Source organism: Poecilia reticulata, linkage group LG22 (genome assembly GCF_000633615.1).
Source record: "Poecilia reticulata strain Guanapo linkage group LG22, Guppy_female_1.0+MT, whole genome shotgun sequence".
In the NCBI taxonomy this organism is placed as follows: domain Eukaryota; kingdom Metazoa; phylum Chordata; class Actinopteri; order Cyprinodontiformes; family Poeciliidae; genus Poecilia; species Poecilia reticulata.
Window position 1 is genome coordinate 22166936 of NC_024352.1, and position 12706 is coordinate 22179641.

The 12706-nt window shown below is 39.2% G+C and overlaps 1 protein-coding gene across 4 annotated transcripts in view; it reads right to left on the reverse strand.

Moving 5' to 3' along the window:
* The window catches only part of evla (Enah/Vasp-like a), a 44618-nt gene that overhangs the window by 24726 nt on the left and 7186 nt on the right, over positions 1–12706 (reverse strand). The window contains exon 1 of one of the 4 annotated variants that reach the window (XM_008400016.2): positions 9772–10094. The exons of 2 other annotated variants lie outside the window; for them this stretch is intronic. In XM_008400016.2, coding sequence (XP_008398238.1) covers positions 9772–9860 — 89 coding nt within the window. In that variant the 5' untranslated portion in view covers positions 9861–10094. Of the gene's footprint in view, positions 1–9771; positions 10095–12706 lie in introns of those variants that run through there. One more of the 4 variants, XM_017302550.1, reaches the window with a different exon arrangement.

Consider the following 12706-nt stretch of genomic DNA (forward strand, 5'->3'; position numbering starts at 1 on the left):
GATTTATCACTAACGGGATCTGATTTTTAATTTTGTGCAAACAGCAAATCCACAGAGTTTACACACAAATAAAAGCTTCAACGGATAAAAAACGTTCTAAATAAAGATATACAGCTCTGTAAAAAACTAACAGCCCTCTGCAGTGAAAACCTCCTGGTTATTCCACCAAATATTGATTCCTGAACTCTTCCCGAGTTAAAACATTAGTATTATTGTCTCTAAATCAATATGAACTTGTTTTCTTTGCATTATTTGAGGTCTGAAAGCACTGCATATTTTTCGTTATTTTAACTATTTATCCTTTTTGGGAAATAAATACTAAATATCTGCTTTGAATTTCAGAGACATGCTGTCAGTAGTTCATAGAATAAAAGAACAATGTTCATTTTACTCAAACATAGACCTATAAAGAGTAAAATCAGAGAAACTGATGATTTTAAGTGGGCTCTTCATTTTTTTCATACTCCAATCCAGGCAGTAAATAATGAAATGTAATGAGAATGGGGGCTAAGCACACCCCATGATGCACAGCTGCACATTTCTGGATGAAATGAGAATAAGGAGGAAAGGAATTGGATTCAATCAAAAGCCTGCAACTCATCTGTTAAACATGGTGGTGGAGGTATTATGGTGTGGGAATGACTGGGCATTACAGAGACAGTAGTACATGTTCTGTTAAAGGAAAACCTCCTTCCTGCAGCGAGAATATGAGGCAAACACACTAATAAAGCAACATGGGAGTCTCTTAAAGCCAGAAAAAGCCAATAAAATTCCTAAATCAGTCAAATCCAGTCAGCTGGTTTAAATCCAACTGGGCGTGGATCCTGAAGGAGAAACTCACCGGAACAATCTGCTGGAACAACCAGGGGCTAAAAGTGGCAGAGCTTCAACCGAGAAGATCCTCAGCACCTGCTGAGGTCCAGGAAACGCAGACTTTAAGTGTCTTTAAGCCCAGGAGGAGACAGACCAACATGATGGATTTACTGGGCCCAAACGCAATCAGAACCAGATCAGAACCAGGACAGAATCAGATCAGAACCAGCCTTCTTTATCAGGCTGTTGAGCGTCTTCAGGTCTCTGATGCCCCAAAAGATGAGGCTCCCAACAACAGACTGATGGAAGACCTGCAGCATTTTGCTGCAAACCTTGGAGGATCTCATCTTCCTCCAGCCGCTCTGTCTCTTCTTATGGACGCTTCCCTGCTGCGTCTCCAGTCCAGTCTGCTGTCCAGATAAATACCAAGGTATTTATATTCCTCAACCACCTCCACTTCTTCTCCCATGATGGAAAAAGGTTTCATGTAACCCAGTTCCTCCTAAAATCAACAATCATCTCTTTTGTTTTGTTTACATTCAAGATGAGAGGATTGTTCCCACACCATGACACAAAGCAGTCTATCCGCTGTCTGTGCTCAGCCTCTGGTCCACAAAAAGCTGCTTTTAAAATCTTCAGAATGTAACATCACAAATTGGCAGGCACTGTGCCTCACCTAGCAACGCCAGCGGAGCCCAGCCCATTACCTAGCAACCTTAGAGCTCAATCAGTCACCTAGCAACCCAATCAGAACTCCAGCACTTTTGGTTAGCTAGTTTTACTGCTGTACAACGGCTGCTGGAAAAGATAACCGTTTTGAAACCACTTGCTGCATTGTTGTTGGTTGTGCAGGAGGCTGTACTAATGTTTTTCAAAGACGTTCGGTTATGTAATAGTGCATCTGTTTGCAGCCATTTTCATGTCCGCATGTAAACATTGAGTAGGAGGTTCATGGCCAGCAGCAGCTTATCTGGATTTACAATGACAGAGATCCTAAAACTGTCTCAAAATAGGCTAAGAATGATTTTGTGACAAAATTTAATTAGCACCTATTAAAACCAGTTCAAGGAATCATAATAGATCACCTTTAACATGTCACAAACAGAACGGAGGGTAGTGTCTAAACACAGAAAACAAAATTTCTACAGAATTTTTTTCTTAATATTAAAATCTATGGTTTAGTGTTTATTTAATGTGGTAACGACGCCCCAAGGTAATGTGAAAATCCTTTCAGCGCACAGGGTTTTCGCTGGGAGGAGCAGATTTCTGAATGGAAGCTAAATATTATTAAAGGCAGTGGAGAGAGGATACGAACAGGACTTCTGCCACTCTGAGCACTTCCTCATGTCAAATACGCCTCAAAGGCGCGTGGCGAAAAGGAGGCCACATTCCCAGCCTTTTGAATTAAGTAAAGCACTTCCCTGCACACATGGTTGGACATATGTGCCTTCTTCATCCCAACCTCCTCCACCCAAATCCTTTCCCATATTTACGTGCTTCCTCTCTCCCAGAACAGATCGGTCCATTAGCAGGAAGCTCGGCGCTGGGGAAAAACGCCCAAAGCTGAGCATCCCCAGAAAACATGAAGTGGTTTAATAGAAATGTTACGCTCAGTTTTATGCTTTTGCTGAGTGAACTGTATCTAGGCTGAGGAAGTGTTCCCTTAGGAAGGAGGGCACTGGCATGAGGTGTCCTCTCTGGAAACCGCCCAAGGACAGGACTTCTGTCATCGCGACAGTAAGCTGTTAATGCCAGGGTTAATTGTTTCATCCCGCCGGTTCGCAGCGGAAGGCGCCCAAACGAACCCGAGCAAACGATGAGTCACTGGAGGCTGGCGCGCTCGGCAGGCGTCTGAACGGATTTATTATTGGACCTTTGTGTCTGCCATGCAAACTAAACGTCGCACAAGAGCAAACAGAAGCATCATGGAAGTAGGTCATCAGCAAATAAATCTTTAGGATGAATAATAAATGAAAGAGAGACGACAAGAATATTGCAGTCTGCAGAATTGACAGTATTTTGCTTTCTATTCAAATCAGAGTTTTCACTTTTAACTTTGTCAAACTATTTTGTACTTTTACCTTTAAAGGAAAAATAACAACATTTTGTATGTCTTTAAATTTCCATTTGGGTTTCTACAGCTTCTAAAAACAGTTGAAGCACTTAACATTTTTTTGACAATCTGGAAAATGAGCTTCTTCAAAATTCTCCCGATTGTTAAGTCACAATTAACAGAACAGCTAGTTCTCCATCACCTAGCATCCTGAGCCCAGCCTGTTGCCTAGCAACCCAATTAGAGCACCAGTATGTTTGGTCAGCTGGTTTTGCAAAACATTTGTTTGCGTTGTACGCTTTTTGGATGTAGGTAACACGACAAAGTCTGCAGGTTATCCAAAGTCCATCTCTGATTGGCTGAGCAGACAGTTGTGACGGCTCCTTCACAGGAAGTTTCCGGCTCCCAATGCAGCTGCGTTCCAACACTCAGAACCAGATAACCCATCAAGAAACTTCAGGACCGATCACACTTTTCAGATTCAGATTAGATAAATGTTTTGTTTTGTTGCTACATTTTAGCATAATTTTTTTAAAGTCCATCTCTGATTGGCTGACCATGCTCCTTCTAAGGATGCTCGTGTGTAAAATTCCTGTAAAGTACGAGTTTTGTTTTCTTTCTTCACACAGTGACTTTCTTTGAGCTAAAAATAGTCAAGCCTCAATTTAATTCAATTTAAATTAATGTTATTTTCTGAAGACGTTTTATTTAACCCTATTACATTACGTGGGGCTCAGATCACTGTTTAGGCCTGCTGACGCTTATTAAATACGGCTTTATGATCCCAAACCAAAATAATTTCTTGGTAGAGCTGTTGCCTTGCAGCAAGAAGGTTCTGGGTTCGATTCCCGGCCTGGGGTCTTTCTGCATGGAGTTTGCATGTTCTCCCTGCATGCGTGGGTTTTCTCCGGGTACTCCGGTTTCCTCCCACAGTCCAAAAACATGACTGTCAGGTTAATTGGCCTTTCCAAATTGTCCCTAGGTGTGAGTGTGTGTGTGCATGGTTGTGTGTCCTGTGTGTCTCTGTGTTGCCCTGCGACAGACTGGTGACCTGTCCAGGGTGACCCCGCATCTCGCCCGAAACGTTGGCTGGAGAGGCACCAGCAACCCTCCCGACCCCACTGAGGGAAAAGGGTGCAAGAAAATGGATGGATGGATGGATGGATGGATGGATGGATGGATGCTTATTTCCTTTTCCTTAGGAGCTTTTTGAAAATGTTTAAATTACTGCAGGAAAATGTGATTCTAATCCAGTAGTCATCAATGCTCAACACTTGAAATATCACTTTGAATGAAACTGATATTTTCTCTTTTTTCATCAAATTTAAATATACTCAGATAATTTTCCATCGAGTATGACAGGAATAAAAGATGCTCATCACATAATCACATCTTAAACACCTCCTCTGCGCCACTTTCAGATTCCTCTGAATATAACTGGGCCAACCAGGAGGTGTCCTGCAAAGTGACAACTTTATTCCTTCAAATAATCCGTTTTGGTTCATGCTCATTAACCAGCTCAAAGCTCCTGAATGACAAAAGCACAGGCAGAGGCTGCCATGTGCAGCAGCAGCAGGAATAATTACACGGTCTAATGCATCGCTGGTAGAAGCTGCTGCTTCAGAGTAAATAAACAGCAGAATGAGGAAGAATGCAATAAGCTTTCAGTGTTTCTTCAACTATAAGGGCTGGAATGATTAATCGGATTAAATGATTAAATTGATTGTTAACTGGAGTTTATATGCTAAAAAGGCAATTTGCTAAAAGAAGAATCAAGGTAAAACTGTACAAAAATACAAGCATTTTGAACTTAACATAATAAAAAACCTGTCTGTAAAGACGTTCTACCCAAAACGCCTCAAGTGTCAGTTTTAGCTTAACCTGCTTCAAATTATGCAAAATAAAATAATAATAATTTTAAGAAGTCCTTGTGTTATCCAATCATTTTCACATGTTGATGCTAGAAGTATTTTTTTTAGTTGCAAACAGTCAAGCATTCACTAAAGGAATGCTGTCATCGTTTTTATGCAATAAAATGTTTATTTTCTTATTTAACAAAAGAATTTAAATATTTTTTATAATCTTGTATAAAAGGAGTATAGTTGTTAAATGAAAAATATGTAAAATGTGCCAATTTCTTTCAAGTATGCAATAAATCGTAACAATAATCGATAGATTAATCGATTAATCGTTAGTTGAGGCCAAGAGAAGCAGATAGAAATGACTCAGAGATGCAAATTGCTGCTCAGACTGAATCAACCCGCCCTGCGTTTGTGACATGCTGCTCTGCCTTCTTCCCCAAACAGGAATAGAAACACATAATTATCCACCAGCATGCCATACATCATGGTACCATGCTGTACGTAAACCCAAAATAAAACAGACGGATATTTTTAGCTCAGGCACGGCTTAGGACAACAGAAAGCAGGAAAAAACTCCTTCATACTCTCAGTTTGTTTCCAGTGCGTAGATTTTATTTGATGTATGTAATTACAATAATCTCTAGAGTTGACCGGGATCTTTGGGGCGACGCTGGCGCTTTGGGTGGAGGTGTGCAAGTTTATTTACAGCGCCAGCGTTTGGGTGGGTGTGGGGTTCAGTTGACTGGCAGGTTGGATTAGAGGCCGAGCCAAGTCGGGCGGATCATTACCTCACAGCAGTTTTAAATCTAAATTAACCACGACTTAACTCCAGCGCAAGACCTCTAATCTGTTCCACGGGGGAAAGTACTGCTCACGGGCAGAGAAACAGGCACCGGGAACTAAAAACAGAACAGGCAGCGAGAAGCCGGGTCAGATTCTGTTCGCTTGTTAAAAACAAACTGATGGAGATGAGTCAATGTGAGCTGGGTTTTAGTATCACTGCTGGCTCCAAAGTCAGCAAGAGTCACATTGACGCAGTTCAGACCATTTCATTTTAAATTTAGACAACATAAATACTTAGAAATCCTGCACACAGAGAAAACCAACTGCATCAAAGAACAGATCTGACTTCTAAAAGTAGGGCTGCAACTAACGATTATTTGAGTTAATCGATTGTTTTAGCGATTAATCGACAGCATTCCTTTAGTGAACGCCTGATCATTTGTAGCAAAGGATTCATCTGCATCAAAATGTGAAACGCTCAGCCCTTTCTGCTTGATTAAAAATTAATCAAGCAGAAATCTAATTAGAAATATAATCTACTGACTCTTTTTTGATAAATTAATAATTAGATGATTAAAATAAGTTTTTTCACAGAATTTGAAACAGGTGAAGCTAAAACTGTCACTGGAATTTTGGGTAGAACATACTTACAATTTTTTTCTCATTTCATGTTAAATGATATATATATATATATATATATATTCAGTATTCAGTTTTGGCGTAATTACTGCTCTGAGTGTGTTGTTCTTTCAGCAAAAGGCCCTTTTTGGGTCTGCATCCTCCATTAAACAATTAATCAATTGTTAAATTATTTGATGATTATTTCCGCGATCAATTAATCACAATTAATGGTTTCAGCGCTAGTAAACTTCCCCCCCCTTTTTTTAAAAAACGTGCCAATATAAGACAAAATGCAGAGCATGACAACCTGTTGCTGAAAAAGAAATCGAACTGCTTTCTCCAGATCAAGTCAAACTTGTGTGCTAAAACTTAATGGCAACTGAAGAAAAAAAAAAAAAGAGAGTGAGCGTTTGTACTTTGACCAAATATCTTCTATGCTGGAGAGATGTGTAAAAGTGATTGGATCAATTCAAGGATAATAAAATGTCACAGAGAAACTTGGCTTCAGTGGAAGACAGTGGCGCAAAAAGTGGGTATGCAGGGTACGCAACGCATAGGGGCGCAGCACCAGATGGGGCGCCAAAAAGTGAGCGTCGCTCCTTCACCCTGACGTTCCTTCCCTGAGGTGGGGAGGGGGTTGCAGATCTATGTTTTCGCATCCACCTGAATAATGTGTAGTTGCGCCACTGGTGGAAGGAATCCCAATCAAGTCGACAAAACGCAGATGACAGTCAGCAGCCAGACAACCAAGCATAAACTTTCTCAGGACAATAGATGCTTTTGCTTTACTGACATTTTTAATGTTTTTGAGTAGCACCGATAAATCTGCCTTAATTTTGAACTACGACAAGCATTGAACAAATGTGGCACCATTTAGGAAGGAGTAAACAGGCTTTCCAACGGTTGGAGACTTATTGCCAAGAAACGTTGCTACAGGAAAGAAAACCTTAAGCCAAATACAAATGGTTTAACTTTTTGTGCTGGGTTTATAATCCATATTCCAAAGCCTAAACATGCCAATCCCAGATGTTGTCCTGAGTGCACCCACTTCCACAGTCTGTGTATTTATCTAATCTCCACCCCTGTCCCATCTGGTCCACACAAGTAAACACTAAAACTGCACAATCGAGAATGGTTAAGCTCCAAGTGAACGAAACTCGAAGTCCTAAAGGCATTAATGCAAACCACATAAATATAGCTGTGAGCTTAGCTCTCTCTGCCACAGTCACTGTGGAAAAAACATAAATCTAGTGCTGTCATGATTTAGTTGGTGGGTTAACAACCTTAAAGGTGACCTATTATGCTTCTTTGAACAGGTTAGGATTCGTCTGTGGTCTGTACACAACATGTGCATAAATTTTTTTTTACACAAAATAATTCTGATATGATGAGATTTTGGCCTCAGAATGAGCTGTTTTAGGGCGTCTTGTCACTTCAAATACAAATGAGCTGTTGCTGTCCATGCTCCCAACTCAACGTTTATACTCACACATGAAAATGGCTGCAAACAGACAGAGCAATTACACAACCAGACATCTTTGAAAAGTAGAAGTGGAGGCTCCTGCACACGCAACAAGAATGCAGCAAGTGGTTTATGGAAGGTAAGTCAACAACAAAACAGTTGTCTTTTCCAGCACCCATTGTACAGCGCATGCAGCAATAAAACTAGCTGACCAAATGTTCTGGAAGTCTGCTGGGGTTGCTAGGTAACGGACTGGGCTTTGCTGGGGTTGCTAGGTAACTGGCAGTGCCTGCTGATTTGTAATGTTACATTCAAAAGGTTTTTAAATTTACCCAAAATACATTAACTTATTGTCAAAAAGACTTCCCTAAGAGCTTGGGTTGTTTGTAGAAGCAGTAGAAACCCAGATGGAAGAACAAAACCACGCACTATGTACATTTTGCATAAATAAATTCCCTTTATGTTTTATGCACAAATATAAAAGCACCAGAAAATAACATGTAACCTAGAGGTATATTCCCCTGCTTCTGATTCTTTAATTATGTACATGTTACAGTTGGCTCAGCATGCAGCCGCCCCTGCATGTATAACACCAACAAAATACAACTGTCAAAAGCTAACTGTGGATTTTTATAGCTTAAAACTCCAAAACAGGACTTTTTACCCCAAAAGTCAAGACAATTTTAAGCAGAAGGAACACAAAAAGGTCCAATTGTTCAAAATGTTCCTTTTAAAGATGAACAAGGCCACCAACAGAGCTGTGGGGACAACCGCAGCGACCCTGTTAGCATCGTCCCTGCAGAGTCCACTGCCCTGAAAGACTGCTGCCTCAGCCAGAAGCCGAACTGTGTTTAATACATGTGTGAATTAAAAATGCATGGAGGCCTTAAAGAGCTCTGCTGTTCAGAGATGCTCTGTGCGAAGCTGCAGAGTGTTCTGAATATCGACGAGGCTCGTTGCATCTCTGACTTTCACTGAGAAGATGCAACCAGACAGGATCTACAAACCGATAGATCAGCTTCACTGTTGTACAGGAAAAACATAACAGTTAGCTCAAACCAGTCATCTACACAGCAGCTAATCCCAAATAACCTCAATTCTGTTTCCATACAGCAGATTAAGATACAGATTAGTATTTTAGCTCTGATTAAAATACAAAAAGGGAAGATTTGTCCATCTGTGCTGCACAAATGTTGAGAAGCTTTCTTCCTTTTTCACACTCACCCCGTCCAACTCATTTAAAATTCCTCATAAAGTGTTTTTATTATTTAATTTCAGTCATAACATTTCACTTCACTCTTCTCTAATATTTATAATCAGAGGAAATGCTCATCCACAGAATTCAGCTGCAACTAACTATTATTGTACAAATTGATTAATCAATTATGCTGATGATTAATCGGTTAATCTGATTTTTAACAATGCCACATTCTGCATGTTTTTCATTTAACTTCAAGTTTTTTTATATAATAAAAAACTAATAATTAAAATAATGTTTTTAATAAATATTTTATTGCCTAAAATGCAACAACAATTTGAACTGGATCAAGTTAAAACTATGCAACTCGAGGAGTTTTAGGTAAAACATATTTACAGACAAATGTGTTTTTATCTTAAATGCAAAATGTTTATACAGTTTCTACAGTTTTAGCTTAATTGCCGCTCAATATTTTATGCAAATTGCCTTTTTTAAAAGTCTGTATACTAACAATTAATCGATTATTCTGATGATTAATTGATTAATCTGATTTAAAACCTGCCACATTGTGCAGATTTACATTTAACTTCTTAACATTTTTATACAATATACAAAAACAAATAATTCAAGTTTTTAAATAAGAAAGTAACATTTTATTGCCTAAAAAGCAACAACATAGCATTCAATTAGTGAATTTGAACCAGGTGAGACTAAAAATGGGGAACTTGAGGAATTGCTGTAAAACACATTTACAGAAAAAGAAGGTTTTTATATTAACTGCAAATACAATTTGTATATTTTTAGCTTAATTACTGCTCTGAATATGTTGTTCTTTCAGAAAATAGATTTTTTTTTGAGTCTTTGTACTCTGGTTAACAATTAATCAATTACTAAATTACTAGACGATTATTTCAACAATCAGTTCATCATGATTAATCTGATTAATCGTTTCACAGACAAAGAAAGTGTCAGCACAAACCTGGCAGCGATATGTCTGTAAAACAACCCCGAGTCACTGACGCTCTGAGGGAGGCAGTATCGCACCGCTTGGACCCGATGAATGTCCATTTTGGTCAAAAGGGAAACAGAATCAGGAGAGCGGCTTTTACCGTCACGTTCGACCAGAATTAAAAAGAAGTGATGTGAAAGAAAACATCCTTTTGGTAAAAGAGATGAGAAGCATCCAGTGGTTCTGAATTCATGCACTGCTGCATCCACAGTGGGACCAATAATCCATCCTTCCAGCAACAAAGAGATGACTGACAGACGGGCAGAGATGAAGTCATTGACCTGCCAGCTGTGTGTATGAGCCTCTGTGCTATTGTCATAATGCTAACCCAGGGGAGATTACCTCATATCCTAAGCCCCGCCCCCTTCCATGATACACAGCTTTTTCAGTCTGCTGTTGGGGTTCCTGCTGTACCGCTCACCCCTCCCCTCCACCAGCCAGTGATGAGCAGAGCCTAAATTAACAACCAGCGGTCTATACTGCGGTGACTAATATTGATCGGGGTGACCTCGGCCTCGGCTGTGGCGCGTGAATACATGAATACGACACTCATTAGCTGCAGAGGGGTTCATGCTAAATATTCATCAACACCCACAAAGAGACCAACCCTGTTTTCTCAGCCTCTGCTCAGGGAAAACCGACACGTAAAGCTGCATGCAAACCTCTACACTGCAAAAACACAAAATCTTACTAAGTAGTTTTGGTTTACTTTCTAGGGCGAATATCTTAGTTCACTTGAAATATGATAAAACTAACTTTTTAGTAACTTTTCAGCACGATGAAGGAGTTTATTTTTTTGCTTATTGATAAAAGTGCTAGTTTCATTGGTAGATTATTTCGCTCATAAGAACATTTTTTCCCATGTTATAATTTAATTTACCTGCCAACAGAACAAGTACTTTTTCATCAATATTAAGGAATTATGTACTTAAAATAAGCTCCTATATCTGTAAGAACTTTTGCCAAACAGAAAACAGAAATCCTACAAATGTTAAAATCTGACGCTACTCCTTCTTTCCTTACATTTTGTGAAGAAGAAAGTTGCGCTCTTCAGAGGTTTTCATGTTGTTTCGTTCAGTGGTTTTTGGTGCAGCGCCCCCACAGGCCAGGAGGGGAACAGATTTATCGATTAGTTTGGATCGTTTGACACAAAGCAGTGTGAAAGAAAACAGCAGCAACAGTTTTTTTTGGCCCCCAGTTGAACCAAGTCTACTGGATTATCAGGTGTGAAAACAACATTTTTAGGTTGAAAAGGTTGTAGATCCCTGGTTTAGGTGGGCAGACATGTCTGAGTGTTGGAACGTAACCTCACTTTAAACGTCTCCACAGTATGACTAGCTAATAAAGATGCAAAATACATCTATGTTTAATATGAGTCTCACCATTTTGAAGTGGATAACTGAATTAAATTCACTATTTGGTCATATTTAAATGCATTAAAATAAACTTGAATATCATATCTAGTGAAAAGCATAAAACCAGCACACTGATCGCCCCAGATTACATCAATTATTTAATCCAAATGTCCTTAGATGCCAATCAGGCCTCCGGCTAATCGACATGGATACATACTGCACAACACAAACCCCCAACCTACTGACAGCATCACTCGCCCTCATCGCTAAAGGGAATTAGCACTCTGTAAAAACAAAAACTCTTTTCTGTTTTGTATTTTATGTCTAGTTTCTAGTGCAAATATCTTAGTACACCTTAAATAAGAGTAATAGCTCCACTGGCAGGTTATTTCACTTAACGGGAAAATGTCTTGTTACAATGAATTAGTATTTTTTTCATCAATATTAAGAATTATTTACTTAAAAGATCTTGCTCAACTGTGAACTGAGTTTTGTCTTATTTTAAGTGTACTAAGATATTTGCACTACAATCTAGACCAAAAATACTTGGTAAGATTTGGTGTTTTTACAGTGCACTTTCGTTTACAGGCAAACATGAGCCTGACAGTCGTATTGATAAGAAATGTATGTTTATTTTGCAAACTGAGTATTCTATTGATTATTCAGACAATCAATTGACTATTTGGATAAAAAATTCTGCAGATTTTTTCCATCTAACCACAAAAGCTTATTTTATACAATAATAGAAATACATTTAAAAAACACAACTGAACAAATAACCAAGTTACCTTTTTAAATAAAATAGACATTTAAGTGCCTAAAATGCAATAACTAAGCATGCCTTTAGTGGAAGTTTGATCTTTTTAAAATGAATTTTTTGTACAGTTTTGGCTTAAATACAGCTCTGAATACGTTTTTCTTCCAGGTAATTGCATATTTCCAAGTCTGCATACTCCAGTCAACGATTAACTGATTATTAATGGTTAATCGATTAATCATGGTTAATCCGATTAATCGGTTCATTCCCGTGTGTTTGTAAGATGAAATGACAGTCTGAGCCACTTTCCCTCCATGCTCCGACATGCAGACAGGTTTCCCATGTGATCTGGTTGCAATAGATCACTGGAGTTCAAGCGGTCAAATCCAAACCATCGATATTATCCCTCCTGACCCACATCTGTGGGCTAGCTGCAACAAATCAGCATTGAGCAGCTGTAATCTGTCATATTATGCACAAACCTCTTTGTCTGAATGTCATCTGGCTCTTGCTACTCCAGCTCATCCAGCAATCTTAGATTAACGTTCTCTATCCTTTTCTTCCTGTCTCTCCTACTTTAGGTGATGCATTGAGTCAGATCACTGCAGCGAATTGGCAGCATTGAGGCAGAAACTCATTCCTGCTGCCTGGAAAAAATGGGAACTAAGCTAATCAAAATCAATTCTCTCCAAGCAAAGAAAACACAGACGGGAGGGTGTAAGAGAAACTGGCATCTTTCCTAGCATTTTTCTCATTTTCTCTGCAACACCAGAGGAGTTCACGGCACGAAGAG